The sequence below is a fragment of the Capricornis sumatraensis genome, chromosome 9 (genome assembly GCF_032405125.1).
Source record: "Capricornis sumatraensis isolate serow.1 chromosome 9, serow.2, whole genome shotgun sequence".
Taxonomy (NCBI): Eukaryota; Metazoa; Chordata; class Mammalia; order Artiodactyla; family Bovidae; genus Capricornis; species Capricornis sumatraensis.
In genome coordinates, this window is record NC_091077.1 from 83,315,117 (window position 1) to 83,335,059 (window position 19,943).

General features: G+C 37.1%; 1 protein-coding gene across 1 annotated transcript in view; it reads right to left on the reverse strand.

Annotated features, from left to right (window-relative positions):
* The window catches only part of EDIL3 (EGF like repeats and discoidin domains 3), a 335,221-nt gene that overhangs the window by 116,897 nt on the left and 198,381 nt on the right, over positions 1-19,943 (reverse strand). The window contains exon 9 of the mRNA XM_068981124.1: positions 15,747-15,931. Coding sequence (XP_068837225.1) covers positions 15,747-15,931 — 185 coding nt within the window. The remainder of the gene's footprint in view (positions 1-15,746; positions 15,932-19,943) is intronic.

The window sequence follows — 19,943 nt, forward strand, 5'->3', positions numbered from 1 at the left end:
GAGAGACTTCCTGGAAGGGAAGATAGGTTGATAAAACAATGGATAATCTCACAAAGTGGGTGAGGGAGAGGAGATATATGGCATTTTTCCAGATAGTTAAGTAGAACTATTGCAGGAAAACTCAGGAGTCTAGGCAAATTTTGAAAAACATGAAATAATCTGAATGAAAGCTAGAGACACAAAGTACCCTGCATTTCTTCCTTAATTTGTCTTGTAATTAAATATAATACAGCCACAGGATATGGGATCAAAGTTGGCTCCACCACTGCTAACCTCTAGGGTTTCTGCCTAACTGCTGAAGCAGAGGCAGGGAAGAGAACACACAGAGGGCACTTAGTCTGTTCCAAGGACCTTGAATTGTGGTTTATATTGCTAGTATCTCATGGTCATTGTTAGAAATATCTGTTATTGTGCTATCCAAATGAAAGAATTACCAAAAATCCATGAGAACATTAATTCTGTAATCCCATTGCTGCTGCTGCTGCTAAGTTGCTTCAGTCATGTCTGTCCCATTAGACCTATACATATATATTTCATACTCAGCCAACTCAGTCTTCCAACAAGCCTGTGGAATGGGCATTTACTAAATTTCTCAAACGAACAACTTGATGCTGGAGGCGGGTAGGGTATCATCTCCTCATTCAGGGGATCAAGAGTCAGATTCTAAGCACAGTGTCTTTTTATAATATGAACTCACTGAACAAAAAATCTTTGAGTATTTTAGACACCATCTAGTGAGAATTTCTACAAACTGTAGACACAATATCCTAAATGTCATCAAGAGTTAGTCACTCAGGGGCATTTCTAGCAACTTACACCTATTTCCAAGATGAAAACTATTATACTGAGTCTTATATATTCAAAAGAGACTGACTTCCAGCATTTATTGCCTTATTCTATGTGTGGATCTCTTTTCCCCCAAAAGAGATTCATCTTATCCCCCAAAATCCACTAAATGTAGAAGAGTCAGAAGGAAGAATAGCTTCTTTTTGTCCATAACAAAATATGGATTAATAATTTTGAAGTAGAAGTCAATTTAAGCATATTTTTCTTGGGTTTAATAAAGTATTGGATTTCTAATATCTATTCATCTGGTATATAGGCACAATGAAAAACAATTATAGATAAGCAATTAATTTAAAACATTATCTATTGACTAAATCATCACTATATCAATATAACAACTTAGTTCGGTCAGGGCAGAGATTCCAGGGGAAAGAAGGCAAAGCCAGATTGAAAATATGGCTGTTGAATGAATGAATATAGGATGTCCAGTTAAATTTTAAGTTCAGATTAACAACACTGGGTCTCTCTCAGTATGTGTGTATAAATATGGCCCTTGCAATATTGGGACATCCTTATATTAAACGATTATTCATTACATATCCTTAACTAAGCATTCTAGATTTTTTTTCTTTATTGGGCAACCTTAAAGAAAGTCCTATATAATAGTTTCACTGGTAACTGATTCATTCTGATTAACAAAGTAACTAATATTTTTTAAGTGCTTATTTTCAATTTGTTAATTAACTTATTCCTTAACAGCCCTATAAGATACTATTGTTACTAGTTTAGAAAATGAACTAGTGAGACAGTAACAGGTAGAGTCACTTGTCCATAGTTACATAACTAGTTAGTGGCACAGTATGAACCCAGATAGTTCTGCTATAGAGGTTACCATCTGAACATTACAAAGTACCTTTTCTTATAGAATATATCAATTAATTTAAAATTAACTCTATAAATGACACATACATTGACAGGTTTTGAAAATATTCAACAGATTTTCAAGAAGCATCTTCTCTAAATAAGGCCTCTTTATGAGACAAAAATAGTAAACTCAACACTTTATCTTCACTAAATATATTTTACTCTCTCCAAATGTTGCTTCAGAAATTGATAATGTTTCACGGTCACTGTTAGGAATATCTGTTATTGCACTATACATACGAAAGGATCAATTAAGAAAAATCTGTGATAATACCATAGTCACTCCATAAATCCATAATTTCACAAACTAGACCTTTATTTTTTCTTTTCTGTCTGTCTTTCTTGCTTTCTTTCTGGCTTTCTCTCCATCAACCTACCTACCTACCACCTACGTACCTACCTTGTTCAGATCTAATGACCTACCTAACGTTCATAGCCAGAAGATACTAGAGATACAGAAACCAATACAAACCTTCTTCCCAGATTTTAGATCTGGTTCTACGTGAGTATGTTTGATACAACTTATTTCTTATCAGTTCAGTTCAGTCACTCAGTCATGTCCAGCTCTTTGCAACCCCATGGACTATAGCACGCCAGCCTTCCTTGTATGCCACCAACTCCCAGAAATCGCTCAGACTCACGTCCATTGAGTAAGTGATGCCATCCAACCATCTCATCCTCTGTCATCTCCTTCTCCTCCTGCCTTCAATCTTTCTCAGCATCAGGATCTTTTCCAATGAATCAGTTCTTCGCATTAGGTGGGCAAAGTATTGAAGTTTCAGCTCCAGCATCAGTCCTTCCAGTGAACACCCAGGACTGATTTCCTTTAGGATGGACTGGTTGGATCTCCTTGCAGTCCAGGGGACTCTCAGGAGTCTTCTCCAACACCACAGTTCAAAAGCATCAATTCTTTGGCACTCAGCTTTCTTTACAGTCTGACTCTCACATCCATACATAACTACTGGAAAAACCATAGCTTTGACTAGATGGACCTTTGTTGGCAAAGTAATGTCTCTACTTTTTATTTCCTATAGAGATAGGAGAAATGACTTTGACACCAACATGCAAGAATATGCAAGCAGCTGGTGGTATGCTTTTTCCCTCTCAGGACTTTAAAGATTTGTTGTTGGATTCATTCATTTAATAAAAGTCAGAGAATAAAAGGCTGAATTTTTGAATTCTGAATTCTGGTATCATGACATTTGCTGAATTAGAAGTATCTGATACTCTGTTCCTAAATTGCAATTAGATATATACTAAAATATTAACATATCTAAGCAAGGCCCATTCAAATGGTAGACTCTAAACAAATATGTTTATCCAGTCAGGCCATAAATTACTAATTCCATTTCTCTCCTGTTACACTAAGTGCAAGAATCCCTTGATATATATCCCAAAATATACATTTCTATGCTCATTCTAGACTGAAAAACATCAGAGTCTTTGGGGATGGCATTTGGGAATCCACATTTTCAGCTAACTCATGCCAGCTGATTCTGATGCAGGAGGTCTCTAAAGCACATTTTGAGAAAATGACTTTGACACTAACGTTGCAGGAAGATACAAGCAGCTGGTGGTATGCTTTTTCCCACTGAGGACTTTAAAGCTGCTTTATTTTTAGAATTTCTCCTATTTTCCATTATGGTGCTTTGAGGCAGCTGTATACATACATACATATATATATATATATGTATACATAGAGAGAGTGTTATGTTCGAAGTACTCTTATATCCATTCTCTTGTGAATACGACTCCTCCCACATTATCAGGCATATGCCTAACAGAACAGATGGGTGCTGTGTTACTCATGAAGGGCCATCAAGTCTCAGAGCTAATTTTGTGGATAAAAAATCCACAGTGCTTCTCATGAAAGAAACAAAGGCTGGGCCTCAAATAGGTGGCAGGACATTGGGAGAAGGGAGAAAGGTAACTCAGAGTTTAACTGGAAAAACAGCTACTCAATTATCCTTGCTTTTATTCATTTACCTTAAGCCCTTTTAATCATATTTGGTTTGTTAACTAAGTTACACATAAAATAGTAATGATAATCACATAATTTCACAATGATAATTAATAGCATTTTGAATGCAATTTACAGATTTTTATTTTTAATTTTAAGACTATAGATATCACATAAACAAGTACTAATTAATGACTATAAGTAAATTCTCTTGGTTTCTTCTTATACTGGATAATTTTGGGCGAAATACTTTTTATCTGCTGTTAGCTTTCTCTATCAAATTCCACTGAGCATGTAGAAGAGAAAATATATGGGACAGTAGAAGTCATATTCAAACAGACTGTGGTCTGAATTCTTAAGTGAGGAAAATCTCCAAGGAACTTATTTATAAAATAACAATGCTTTCATAGTTCTGAGTTCATGTTGCTCGACAGAGGTGAATGCTAAACATGTCTATTATGTGTGTTTTATGCCTGATTTTACTGTAAAACAGTGACTATTCTAATAGGAATACTATGTTAAAATTTAATGTAGGTCAGTTACAAAAGTCTCTCCCATTGGAATAAAGAGAAAACTTCATACTATGAACACAGAGGAGGCAAAACCAAAGGGTATGAACATCTCCAGGAGGACCAACTTTATTGACTTAAAGATAGGTTCCAATGAAAATCTTCTGTCATCTTAAGTGAGAGGCAGAGATTTAAAGATAATTACCAAATGCACTTTTCAACAAATGAGAAATTTTTATTTTTACCACTTGAGTTGACAAATAAATATCTGCGTGCTGTTGTAAACTCCTCTTGCTAGTAAGCCCACTGACTCATAGGAACTGTTTCTTAAGAGGCGAAACTGTTCTTATGTTACTTGTTGCTCTTGGAGTGGTCAATGTATAGAGACCATTTTATTTATGACATGGGGTGACTACACTTCAGATACACCAGGGTCGACTTTAGCTTATATGCAACATTCCTTCTGATGAGAAAATGAAAATGCTCTGAATCCATTTAGGCAATTTTATATGCTTGGTTTGACCATACAATTGAGCTTAGTTAACCTGCTAGTAAGGCTATGCTCAAAATTCTTCAAGCTAGGCTTCAGCAGTATGTGAACTGAGAACTTCCAGATGTAAGCTGGGTTTAGAAAAGGCAGAGAAACCAGAGATCAAATTGTCTATATTAGTTGGACCATAGAGAAAGCAAGGGAGTTCCAGAAAAATGTATGCTTCGCTGATTATGAGAAAGTCTTTGACTGTGTGGATCACAACAAATGTGAAAAATTCTTAATGAGGTGGGAATACCAAAACACCTTACCTGCTTCTTGAGAAACCTGTATGTAGGTAAAGAAGCAAAAGTTAGAACCAGGCATGGAAAAACTGACTGGTTCCAAACTGGGAAAGGAGTACGTCAAGGCTGTATATTGTCACCCTGCTTATTTAACTTACATGCAGAGTACATCATGGGAAATGTCAGGCCGGATGAATCACAACTTTGAATCAAGATTTCCAGGAGAAATATCAATAAATTCATATATGCAGATGATACCACTGTATGGCTGAAAGTGAAGAGGAACTAAGGAGCCTTTAATGAGGGTGAAAGAAGAGAGTGAAAATGATAGCTTAAAAGTAAACATTCTAAAAACTAAGAAAAGGAATCTGATTTGTTTTAAAGTATACACATTTTCAGAATGAAAGAGTGATATATATTATTCTAATTTCATCAGTTCATAATCAGACTGAGAGAGGACTCTTTAGAAACTCCAGGTCTATAGCTGAGAAGACTGGATTCTGGTAGGGGAACTATTTGAAGAAAAGAAGCATCTGGAGAAACAGAAATTTTGAGTGCCAGGACTAGAAGCTAAGAGAGGTAAGACTGAAGTCAGCTAGGACAGCAAGACGGCCCAGTGAGAGTCAGGGCAGGGCTGAAACCACAGAGATGAGAACGAGCTGATGATAAATAGGCAATTAGCCTTTAGAGGGCAGGCTGGAGCTGGAATGCAAGACCAAAGAGGAGATAAACCAAATCGCAAGAATCCAGGAAAGCTGAGATGAGAAGAGGGCACAAGGTTTCACAGAGGGGAGCAGGCAGGCCAAACGGAGGGAGTAGCGCTGGCTAACTTGGCAGACCTGGGCGAAGAGCCCAAGTGATGCTTTATGAAGTCAGAATTCTGGTTGGTTTGATAATGGCCAAGAAAACTGATGTCTGTTTTCCTCTGAAATACACAGTAGCTCCAGAAAGTGATTAACTGGAAGCTAATTAATTGGTCGGCAGACATGTCAGGGACATCCTAAAGGATATGAGGGAATATTCTAACCAAAGGCTAACACGAAAAGGGGCATGGGTAGGTGTACCTACACTTTCCAGGAGACATACTGTGCCACAGAGACACTAGGATACAGCATGCTTGGGGCTGGTGCATGGGGATCACCCACAGAGATGTTATGGGGAGGGAGGTGGGAGGGGGTTTCATGTTTGGGAACACATGTAAGAATTAAAGATTTTAAAATTTAAAAAAAAAAAATAGAAACTTAAAAGTCACTTCACTAGGGCATGTTTTCCTCATTGAAATGCTAATAGTGAAAGAGAAAATGAATGTAATATTTTCTATAAATACATTTATGTTGACAATAGCTAGCAAAAATACTTCACAAATGAAAGACACTTTACTCATGAATGTAAATGAAAACTCAATAACCTATTCATCACAGCACCACTGACTTTGAAGAAAAATGACAAAGATCTCTAGGATAAACCAAAGTAATCAGACCAGGTGGCCTTAACTACAATCAAGAGTGTTGGGTAGAGAAGCTTTGTCTAAGAGGTGGCGTGTGCATGAACAATACACCAGTGAGTTGTAGGAAGAAAAAGCTAGAATTTGCATATTTCCTATCTGCTTCATCTTAGAAGAAAAAAAGAAAAGGAAAAGTTGTAGATATTTAATGTGTGGGCTCAATGTTTAGTAACACCATAAGGGGTATACTATTTCTATAGTGCCAAACCACAAATGTAGAGAGCAAGCTGGATCCACAGAGGTGCCAGAAGCTCTCCTTCAAGAAAGCCATAGGCAGAGCTACGCTGGTTGGCACTGTACCCTGGAAGAGCTTCCTACACCAACAAACATTCCCTGAAAATAGGAGTCCCCACACTCACTTAATCGCTCAGTCGTGTCCGACTCTTTGCAACCCTATGAACTGTAGCCTACCAGGCTCCTCTGTCTGTGGGATTTTCCAGGCAAGAGTACTGGAGTGGGTTGCTGTTTCCTTCTCCAGGAGATCTTCCCAACCCAGGGACTGAACCCAGGTCTCCCGCATTGCAGGCAGACGCTTTACCATCTGAGCCACCAGGGAAGACTCAAATGGTTTACCAGAGTGTGGTACAAATCACTGCATGAGCTTCCTGCTGTATTGAGTTCCCCTTCTACTGCTCACTGCCTGTTTAGTCTTTAGCAAGTCTCTCAGACTCTCTTGTAGCCTCATAAAGCAGAAATAGGTTAGTCACCGAGAAGGCTGCTCTAAAGACAAAATGAGATCGCCGATTAAAGTTGATTCCTATTTTATCTGAAAGACTTTACAAATGCTCATCTTACTTGAAACAGTATTCCCAAGTTCTCAGTTTTACTCACTGGCATATTTTCAACTCATATTTTTAGAGGAAAATGATTACTATTCTTGTAACTATATTTTGCTACTATAAAGATAGCTAATAGCCACAAATTAAAATTCATTTGCACACAAAGGAATCAGAAGTCATTCAGTTCTCATCATCATAAAAACATGAATGGGCCTGCTGTGCACATACAGTTCTTTTAAATCCTGCTGTTCAGGTTTGCAGTGGTTTCAAATACGGCTCCTAAGCAGACGCATCCAACTTCCTATATTTCTGTTTATCGCTTTTGGAATGTTGAATCCATGACAATAGAGCCTCAGTAATCATACCTGCAGGCAGACACAGTGCTGACTATTTCTTTCAGTTCTTTGTACCTGGTATAATAGGTATCTCAAAAATATTTATTTGAATTAAAAAAAATTATGAAGCCATTTAGAATAACCTCTGAACCTCAAAGCCAACATATAATTTTTAGGTACAATCAAGGCTTGCTTTCTGAAACTGCACCCTGCCCTCAATCTCATCTACTCCTTCCATCACCTGAACTATTGCTTTGTGTATTTTTCATGATGTGCTATACGTAAATGCTAATACACTAGTACTTCATAACGGCTTGATATGTCTCATTGCCTTGTGTTAGGGAATTCTTTTCTTTCAAGCTGTTTAAAGAGAGATATAACACAAAGAAATTATTCCAAATGAGAATGGATGGAAATGTAGGGGCAATATCTGGAGTATTAAGTAGATATAATATGCATAACAGGGCTTCCCAGGTGATGCTAGTGGTAAAGAACCTGCCTGCCAATGCAGGAGACTGAAAGATTCAGGTTCAATCCTTGGGTCACAAAGATCCCCTGGAAGAGGGTATGGCAACCCATTCCAGTACTCTTTCCTGGAGAATCCCGCGCCAGAGGAGCCTGGCAGGCTAGGGTCCTGTGATTCTAGCATCGCAGAGTCATACGACTGAAGCGACTTAGCATGCATATACACAATATGAATAATACAAAGTTAACTTTTAAAAAGATTAATTTATGCCTATACTGTAACACTAATTATATGATGTCTCTTTATTAACTTCACCAGAAATTATCTGGGAGGCTTGGTAATTTTCTGACTACTTTGGATTTGGCCAATCATCATTTAGATACCAGAATCTAAGTGATGTAAAAGTTTTTGTTTGTTTTTTTTTTAAATGAAAGGCTTCCTGAGAGATTATCTTTTTTGTAATATCTATAGTTTAGGAAAAGAGCAAAAGCTGATCCCATAGTATTGATGTGATTTGTCAGCCTTTGAAATCAGGTTTTGGGCATTCAAATTATGCACTCAGTACAAATACACTGATGTTGATAGCACTTTCTTTTGCCATAGAAGTATTTTCTGTATAAATACCCTATTCAATTGTGCTTTGCTCATCAAAAGTGGTCTCCCACCCCCCGCCTCCCCTGGACTTCCCTGGTGGCCCAGTGGTTAAGAATCTGCCTGCCAGTGCAGGGGACATGGGTTTGATCCCTGGTCCAGGAAGATCCCACATCCTAACTAAGGGACAACTAAGCCGATGCACCACACCTACTGACCCTGTGCTCGAGAGCCCAGAGGCCACAACTACCGAGCTCTCGCATCACTGCTACTGAAGTCCACACACCCTAGAGCCTGCGCTCTGCAACAAGAGAAGCCACTGCAATCAGAAGACCATGCCCCGCAAGTGGAGAGCAGCCCCCACCCACCACAACTAGAGAAAGTCTATGTGCAGCAACAAGGACCTAGCGCGGCTAAAAATAAATGAATAACGCTTTTAAAAAAAAGCATTTCTTTCCTAATTGGATTGTGGAGATTTCCTTTGATATTATAAAATTATAAACAAATTTAAAGGTGAATTTATAGTCCAAGAAAAGTATAGTCCTCCTTTGATTCATTTAATGCACTCCAAAATACATTACCATTTATGAAAAATAGAAGATGTTTTATAATCCTGCATAAATTGTTTCATTATTTGATCTCTTTTAGATCTGCTTTATAACTGAACCCTTCATGTAGGCTTGAAGTGAAGTGAAGTCGCTCAATCGTGTCCGACTTGTTGCGACCCCATGGACTGTAACCTATCAGGCTCCTCTGTCCATAGGATTTTCCAGGCAATAGCACTGGAGTGGATTGCCATTTCCTTCTCCAGCGGATCTTCCCGACCCAGGGATTGAACCCAGGTCTCCCGCATTGTAGACAGACGCTTTACCGTCTGAGCCAGCAGGGAAGTTTCCTATATATGAAGTATTGAAAGAGTGAATCAGAAATCAGAATATTCCTTCTTCTTGCCAAATGTTTTCCAGTGGCCTAGAGGCCCCTTGACCTTCAAAAATCTTTCCTTTAGCTCTTCTCTATATGAATTGTCCAGAAGGCAAGGGAAGTTAATGGCTTGAAAGAAGTTAATAAATTTTATGGCTACAACACTCCCTTTTAAAAATATGAAAGGGACTAAATTAAATAAGGCTTATTTAATTTGAAAACCTAAATTCAATTGCTTTCTTACACATTTCCCCGAAATTAGTATTGAAATGAAACTGTGTAGGGTTAGCTGCAATTTTGACAAAGGTCAGCATTAAAGTATGCAGTCTAACAACTCTATTAATTCTACTAATTTGGTTGAAATAATATGCAAACTATCTTAAATTAGCAAATGTCTCATGAAACAGAACAAAAGGTCATTTCTTAAGTGACATTGTGACATTTTTCTTCCTATTAGGCATTTATCTTATGCTACTCTTTATGAAATCTGAATATTTTTAATAGATTCAATTACAGATAGTGAGTTATCCATTTTCTTTAGTCACCACCAATAAATAGGGCAATGAGTATATACACAGAAAATTTATGATGTCTTATTCAAAAGAAGTTTTTAATCAATGCAAGTTAATTCATAGTGTTCTTTGTTTACATGCATCTACTACAGCAAAATATTTCTTTACAATTTTGAAGATTATCAACAATAATACACCTACTCCTGATAGAATGTCACGAAACATCTTAACCTCATGCTGAATTTTAATCATTTTGTATAATCTGAGCATAAACAAAAGGGAATTTACACAATCTTCTGAAAACATCCTGAAAATGAACTTTAAAAGCATTCAGCCATTCTAAAAAGGGCATGATTTCAGTACAGAACATTGCTAAATGATATAATGTTCTTTTTAAGTTAGTAATAATATTATTACTACTCTCAGGTAAAGAATCTGAAAAACAGCTGATGCTGCCTAAACAAAAATATTTACAATTTTTGCTTGCCAATGCAAATGTATATAATTTATCAACATTGTTCAGTCTGTAACTGAACTAATGATATTTCCATTTCATAGTTTTATTGGAAATTTCCTTTTGGAAGAAGCAAAAATACATATGCATATCTTTTTGCTTGGTTAATATTGGTGTCAGATGATGTTCTCCTGTTTTATCAAAAGCCACCAAAAGAGAAAGAAGGGAACTAGTTGCTGAGTATTTACTATGTGCTTCCTCTTTTCTGTTATTTGTCTTATTTAATCCATGTTAAAACCCAACAAAATTTCTGGGTTTTTGCTTAGAAAATAACACAGGAGGTAATAGCTTGATTCTAAAAGATCTCCGTAAATTCAATATGCTTAAAATGCCACTTTATCTTATGAGCTTCCCTGGTGGCTCAGATGGTAAAGAATCTGCTTATAATGCAGGAGACTTTGGGTTGGGAAGATCCCCTGGAGAAGGGAATGGCTACCCACTCTAGCATTCTTGCCTGGAGAATTCCATGGACTGAGAATTCCATGTATTATTTTGATTCTAAAAGATCTCTGTAAATTCAATTTGTTTAAAATGTCACTTTATCTGAAAACAAGGTTTAAAATCTAGTGTAACCATGTGTTAAGAATGTTCAACTCCAAGTCAGGAATGATTGCATTATGACCTTTCAACTTAGGTATAGTAAGACTTGTTAAAAGCAGGACTTACAATTTAACCTCTGTAGGCTTCTGGAAAACACATTGATAGAATTTCCTGCTTAAAGCTTAAAAGACCATCAAACATATCAAGAGATGGGATAATGGTTTTTCAGAGGTCTGAGAAATGCCTCTCATTTAGGACTGCCTGTGGACTTAACACATTTTTACCATGTTCATACAGAAATATTATGATGATTACAAGATTAACAGTAGCTCAAGGAAGCAAATCAATTAGGTAAGATCACGCCAAATAAATTCCACAAAAACATTTGGTTGAGGAATTTCTGAGATTCTGACTTTAGAGAAGAGACTAGAAGCAACATTAGAGTAAGAATAAGAATAAACATTAAAGTGATATTTGAATACATAAGAATTTCTTAAAAGAATGCATAAGTATTCCTTAAAATATATCATAATTGGGCATAAAGGGTTTTTGAGGATTCATTTTCAATTGTATTTCCAGATAATATATGATTACGTTTTGGAAAAAACTACAAAACTTATATAAAACTCTCATTACTAGAGGGTTACATGTATAGTTGGCATATAAAATAATTTTAAAAAATTAGCAGGAGATCAATAATGAAGGAAGAGAATTTAAATTACCATCATAGTTTCTCTTCTGAAGAGCTATTTCTCTAAAGCAATGCATCTTAGTTAAGATTACAGCTAAAATTTATAAATTCAGAAGTCCCAAATAAGGATAAAAGTTGACTGTACACCAAAAATTAAACAAATATCACCCTATACATTATCTATGAAAATATTAATCTTATTTCCAACAAAGATACAAGTTTAACAATGTACAGTTGAACAGATTCTGCTCTCTTGAGGAGAAAGCACTAAAAATAGTCACAGTGCTGGAGCTTTTTCTTGCATGATGTCAAAAAAGAAAAAAAATAAGTAAAGATGTCAATTTCCCTTGCCTTGGAGATTCTGAATATGTTTTGACACAACAAAAGAATAGACATACTCAAAGAATTGGTCCTTGAATTGACAGAAAATCTGTCACCAACAGAATGAATCAATTTCAGCATGCAAGTGGCTTTAAGAAGACAGATGAAAGGTCATCTTAAAAAAAATGATGGATGAAGGTTTGCACTGAACATTACACTCTGATTCATGTACGTAAAAATACTTGTTTTATCTTTCTAAAGAAATTTTCCATTGGCAATACCATTATGTGAGTATTTCTAGAGTCTACCAGCCTTTTTGAATTACTTATGGGGTGTAAAATATTTTATTTCACATGGCATTATGATTCACAAACATTAGCCATAGCCAGTGAACCTGAGATATGACTGGTATGTTTTCAATTTTAAAAGTATTATATAGTGACAAAGAACAAGTTTAACTTCACCATTCAAGTCTAACAAATGGAAAGGAAATTCTCCATGGTCTCTTCTAAATAAGAACTTGAAAAGTTCACAAAAGCTATCCAGTTCCTTTAGTAAAAAGGTTAGACTTTTAATATGACCTTTTAGATTTACTTTTCAAATATTACTCAAAATTTTGAGGATGTTAGCAGTTGGTCTCAAACTGGGGATCAAATTATATGCATTTTAAGTACAAATCAATAACTTAAATAATGCTTTGATGGATGAATGCATTCTTTCATTCAGCAGTACTTATTGTGAGACTATAAAGTGATACAGCCCCAGTGGAAAACAATACAGAGGTTCCTTAAGAAACTAAACACAGGCTTATAATATGATCCTGTGATCCTACTCCTGGGCATCTAGCTGGGGAAAACTATACTTCAAAAAGACACTTGCAACCAATGTTCACTGCAACACTTATTAACATTTACAACAGCCAAGACACTGAAATACCTAAATATCCAGCTACAGATGAGGAGATAAAGAAGATGCTGCATATATATATACAACGGAAAATATTCAGCCATGAAAAATAATGAAGTGATGCGTTTTGCAGCAACATGGACAGACCTCGAGATTATCGTACTAAGTGAAGTCAGTCAGGCAAAGAAGGACCAATATCATATGCTATCACTTACACAGACCCACAGACATAGAAAACAAACCTATGGTTACCAAAAGGGAAAGGGGATGGGGAAAGGATAAATTAGGAGGTTGAAATTAATATATACACACTGTTATATATAAAAAAGATGACCCACAAGGACCTACTGTATGGCACAGGGAACTATACTCAATATTTTGTAATAACCTATAAAGGAAAAGAATTTAAAAATGAATATATATATATATCTTACATATATATATGTGTAAGATTGAATCACTGTGCTGTACACATGAAACCATCACAATATCATAAATCAATTATACTTTAAATAGACAAAAACAGTATTTACTGAGTGCCTACCACATGTCAGAGGCTGTGACAGGTTATTTAGTTAGGTACTGGACAACAGGTTGAGAAAGTAGAAAAAAGACAAATGCGGTTCCATCTGCCCTGAGCAAGTAATGCAGCACAAAAACACAATTTCCAGTGGATTGTGATAATGGACTGTGAGAGAATTACAGAGGACACAGTATACCCAGGAAACAATTTAAGCCAGATGTGGTATGGGATGGAGCTGGCAGCGAAGCCTTCGCAGAGAAAAGCACAGCTACAGAAAAGCAAAACTACAGTTGAAGTATTTAACCAACAGAAGGCTGAGATATTGTGGGCAGAGGTGCTCTTTCCATTCTTTTTCTCCAGGAAGACGATATTTATAAAGGATGGGGAAGAGAGAGAGTGTTGTTTCGTTTGAGAAACTGAAGCAAAATCAGAAGGGTGGTGAGAGATGAACTGAGGCCAAATCACAAACAGATTTTTAGGCTATCTTAAGGAAGCTGCCCTTTATTCTGTGGCTGATAGGGAACAACTGAAGGGTTTAAAAAAGGAGTAAAAGAATCACATTTACACTTCAGAAAAAATTCACACGGATGGCAATCTTGGAAATAGGTTTTTAGAGAGTAAGGCCAGAAGCCAGAAGGCTGGTTAGGAGGCTTCTGCAAAAACCCAGGTGAAAGAGGGCAGTGGCCTAGATCTTGGAAGTGGCAGTGGGGATGATGAGAAGTAATAGAATGTTAAAGCAGTGGAATCCATTCCAGTAGTTGAAATAACCAGTTCTTGCTAAACTAGTTAAGGTGAGTGTATGGAGTTGGTGAGAGTGAGGTTGTTAGGAGGATAACAACCTGGAAGGGTGGCCTGGGGAAGGACAGTGGGAAGAACCAGCTAAAAGGATGAAGATAAACAAACCATGGTGTCATCCAAACCAAATAAGAACAATGGTCGATGAAACAGGTGATGTCTTAGGAATACAAACTGCGCTGCTCGCTTCTGTACCATCACTATTTATCATGCTCTATGATGCTTCACAGGTGCATCACAGACATTTATCAAGTGAATTATTTCATTTAGTAGTATTGCTACTTATACACAAGGACATAAGACTGGGTTGTGGGATGATAAATATTTACTGTTCTTTATATGTATATAAAACCTACCTTCAAAAAGCTCAAAGAATAGTAAAAGGAGAAAGACATACATAATTATGCATAGTATATGGTAATGCGAGACCTTAATAAAGCTTCAGATCAATAAAGATTCAGACACAATGTCACAGGACAGTAAAGAAAAAAAATAAGAATAGTGAAAAAGAGTAGGGAAAAGTAAGGTCAAGAAAGAAGAGACTATGAGAAATTTCAGGTGATTTGGTAAGAACAATTTCATACGTGCAGATTTGGTTCGATGAGGGGTGAGATTTGCTATTGTAATTGTTTTTGCTATTTCCAGAAATACAATGAATTACCACAACTTTGAAACTCATAAATGCAGCATAAAAATCAGTAAGAGGAGAACTCATCTTTCTCAAATAAAATGAGCTCATGATGGAATTAAGCTGTCTTACTTTGCCACAGAAGACATTAACAAATTTGTGCCTACTTAAAAGTACTCCACAAATAAGTGCATTTCAAGAAGGTTGTTTTAAAAAGCACTGACTGTAACCTTACCTCATTTGCAAATGATAAACACACTCTGCAGTGTCTATGCTTTCCTTCTATAAGCAAGCACTCTTATGAGAATGCAATCAAATCACTCCATTGCTTAGCAACCACAGGTAAAGGGCTAATAAGCCATGAGTCATGATTCTATGGGAACAATCTGCAGGTCAGTGGCATGATTTCAAGGTGGTTTGGATTTCTGTTGTGATGCTTTCAAACCAATACTGACACAGAGCATTAGAAGAGATGAGAGTTAAAATGCAAATGATCACATAATCAATTGAATTGACCTATACATAGTGTGATTTGGTTCACTGTGCTGCCTCAATCTGACAGTAGCTTCGGTAAATCAACATCAGCATAAAAACAACACATGAAAATGAATTCATAAGGAATTTTTGTTTTACCCATTCAGTTAAGCCAAACAGGAAGACACATTTAAATTAGCATGAAGGTAATGACTCCTATAGACACCTAACTAACAGGAAATCTTATAAGGAAGAATGACAGTGGGTTGTGAGACATTTTTAGAAAATATTACCTGTAGCCACTGTGATTGGTCATTGTGGCCGGAGGTCCAGGCATTCACTTTGCCCTGCTTGTCCAGCCGGGCTTTCCTTGGTTCCCAAGTGAACATGTCCATATTGAGAGTTCTGAAGATGCTGGAGGCAGTGATCTGATAGTCTTGTATATGTCCTGATTTCATCCCCAGAGGCTCAGAACAGCCTGGAAGAAAATGAGAAGGGTGCCATGAGAAAAATAATTTATCACCCTGAAAGTCTGCAGCGTTCAGTTTAGATAGGCAAGAGAAGATTAAGCATAATGCTATTCATTTCCCGAAAGAGAGAGCATCTAAAGTCAAAAAAAGGCTATAATCAGAAATAAATCTGAAACAAAATCGAAAAACAAGATAGCCAATTCAAACTATTCTGTCTGAATATATTTTGGAAAAATTGAAAACAAGATAGACAATTCAAACTACTTTTCTCTGATATATGATTTTGCAAAATGAAAACAATGTTGAAATGCTCTCTCCTATCTCATTACTGATAGCCTCATGACGGGTCCCTGGTTCTCAACAGTTTCATTTTGTCCTTAAAATTGGAACATTTTCTCAGAAAATATATTTGGTTTTCTTTTATCTGTTTCTATAACACTGCAAATGAAAATTCTCCCAGGACAATGTCATTTTCACAAACTGCTCCGATGTTATATTCTAAACTGGACAGTATTTTATGTTCCAAGAAACCTGTTAATCATTATCAATGACTCTTATAGTACCAATATGGCGTCTTCTGGAAGGTAAGAAGCTATTATTTATTCAGTGTTTACCATGTGCCCTGCTTTGTGCTAGTATAAAATTTAATAGGTAACAGAAGAAATGAGCTAATTCTAGCAAAATCCATGACTGGACAGCCTTTTCATAAATTTTTGTGTTTCAATCATACTCAATAACTTTTAGTAGTGGATATTTTTTGAAGATTCTCAAATCTGCCACATATATTTTCAGGTGTGACATGGTGTGAAATTTGGGTTTGTTTGTCTTTGAAAAATCTAGCCCGTGTGTGTACATATACACAGAATTTCATAATCTTGAGTTGCAACTGTGACAAAATTACATTCATAAACCTTGTAAAATGCAGTGTGATTATATGATTACATTAGACAGCAGTTGAGTCATTTGTAAAATTTTACATTTTGGCCAAAGAACACACAAGGTAGTATGATCATCAAGAAAACCAAGATAAAATAGGAGACTTCTCTGATCAATGCCATGTCTTCATACTCAACTGGTGCTTGACTTATTAGATGTGTCGCCCTGTACCTATTACTAAACCTGTTTGTGCCTCAGTCTTATCATCTGTAAAATGGTGATAATAATAAGTTCAGTTCAGTCGCTCAGACATGTCCAACTCTTTGTGACCCCATGGACTGTAGGACACCAGGCCTCCCTGTCCATTACCAACTCCGAGAGCTTGCTCAAACTCACATACATTGAGTCAGTGATGCCATCCAACAATCTCAACTTCTGTTATCCCCTTTTCCTCCTGCCTTCAATCTTTCCCAGCATCAGGGTCTTTTCCAATGAGTCAGCCCTTTGCATCAGGTGGCCAAAGTATTGGAGCTTCAGCTTCAGTATCAGTCCTTCCATGAATATTCAGGATTGATTTCTTTAGGATTCACTGGTTGAATCTCCTTGCAGTCAACGGGAATCTCAAGAATCTTCTCCAATAACACAGGTCAAAAGCATCAATTCTTTGGTGCTCAGCTTTGTTTATGGTCCAACTCTCACATCCATTGATAACTACTAGAAAAATCATAGCTTTGACTAGACAACCTTTGTCAGCAAAGTAATGTCTCTGCTTTTTAATATGCTATCTAGGTTGGTCGTAGCTTTTCTTCCAAAGAGCGTCTTTTAATTTCATGGCTGCAGTCACCATCTGCAGTAGTTTTGGAGCCCAGAAAAAGAAAGTCAGCCACTGTATGGGACCAGATGGCATGATCTTGGTTTTCTGAATGTTAAGTTTTAGGCCAACGTTTTCACTCTCCTCTCGCACTCTCATCAAGAGGCTCTTTAGTTCCTCTTCACTTTCTGCCATAAGGGTTGTATCATCTGCATATCTGGGGTGATTGATATTTCTTCCAGCAATCTTGATTCCAGTTTGTGCTTCATCCAGCCTGGCATTTTGCATGATGTACTCTGCATATAAGTTAAATAAGCAGGGTGACAATATACAGCCTTGATGTACTCCTTTCCCCATTTGGAACCAGTCCTTTGCTTCATGTCTGGTTCTAACTGTTGTTTCTTGACCTGCATACAGGTTTCTCAGGAGGCAGGTAAGGTGATCTAGTATTCTTATCTCTTTAAGAATTTTCCACAGTTTGTTGTGATCAACAGAGTCCAAGGATTAGCATAGTCAATGAAGTAGAAGTGGACATTTTTCTGGAATTCTCTTGCTTTTTCAATGATCCAATGGATATTGGTAATTTGATCTCTGGTTTCTCTGCGTTTTCTAAATCCAGCTTGAACATCTGGAAGTTCTCAGTTCACATACTATTGAAGCCTAGCTTGGAAAATTTTGAGCATTATTTTGCCAGTGTGTGAGATGAGTGAAACTGTGCAGTAGTTGGAGCATTCTTTGGCATTGCCTTTCTTTGGGACTGGAATGGACGCAGACCTTTTCCAGTCCTCTGGCCACTGCTGAGTTTTCCTTATTTGCTGGCATATTGAGTGCAGCACTTTCACTGCATCATCTTTTAGGATCTGAAATAGCTCAGCTCGAATTTCATCACCTCCACTAGCTTTGTTTGTAGTGATGCTTTCTAAGGCTCACTTGACTTTGTACTCCAGGATGTCTGGTTCTAGGTGAGTGATCACACCCAGTGCGGTTATCTGGGTCATTAAGATATTTTTGTATCATCTTCTATGTATTCTTGCCACCTCTTCTTAATATCTTCCGCTTCAGTTAGGTCCATACCATTCTTGTCCTTTTTTGTTCCCATTTTGCATGAAATGTTCCCTTTGTATCTCTAGTTTTCTTGAGGAGATATTTAGTCTTTCCCATTCTATTGCTTTCCTCTGTTTCTTTGCTTTGATCGCTTAAGAAGGCTTTCTTATCTCTCCTTGCTATTCTTTGGAACTCTGCATTCAGATAGATATATGTTTCCTTTTTTCTTTTATCTTTGGCTTCTCTACTTTTCTCAGCAATTTATAAGGCCTCCTTAGACAACCATTTTGCCATTTTGCATTTCTTTCTTTGGGGGGGTGGTTTCAATCAATGCGACCTGTACAATCTTATGAACCTCCGTCCATAGTTCTTCAGGGATACTATCTATCAGATCAAATCACTTGAATCTATTTGTTACTTCAACTGTGTAATCATAAGGGATTTGATTTAGGTCATTCCTGAATGGTCTAGTGGTTTTCCCTACTTCCTTCAATTTAAATCTGAATTCTGCAATAAGAAGTTCATGATATGAGCTCCAGTCAGCTCAGTCTTGTTTTTGCTGACAGTGTAGAGCTTCTCCATCTTCGGCTGCAAAGAATATTATCAATCTGATTTTGTTATTGACCATCTGGTGATGTCCAAGTGTAGAGTCATCTCTTGTGTTGTTGGAAGACGGTGTTTGCTCTGATCAGTGTGTTATCTTGGCAAAACTCTGTTACCTTTGCCTTGTTCATTTTGTACTCCAAGGCAAAACTTACCTGTTACTCCAGGGATCTCTTGACTTCCTACTTTTACATTCCAGTCCCCTATGATGAAAAGGACATCTTTTTTTTATTTTTTTGGAAGTTTAGAAGGTCTTTTAGATCGCCACTGAACTGTTCAGCTTCTTTGGCATTAGTATTTGGGGCATGAAAAGTGAAAGCCACTCAGCTCAGTTCAGTCACTCAGTCGTGTCCAACTCTTTGTGACCCCATGAATGCAGCATGCCAGGCCTCCCTTGTCCATCACCAACTTCCAGAGTTTACCCAAACTCATGTCCATTGAGTAGGTGATGCCACCCAACCATCTCATCCTCTGTCATCCCCTTCTCCTTCTGCCTTCAATCTTTCCCAGAAAGCCACTCAGTTGTGTCCAACTCTTTGCAATCCTATGTACTATACAGTCCACGGAATTCTCAGGCTGGAATGCTGGAGTTTGTAGCCTTTCCCTTCTCCAGGGGATCTTCCCAACCCAGGGATTGAACCCAGGTTTCCCATATTGCAGGCAGATTCTTTACCAGATGAGCCACA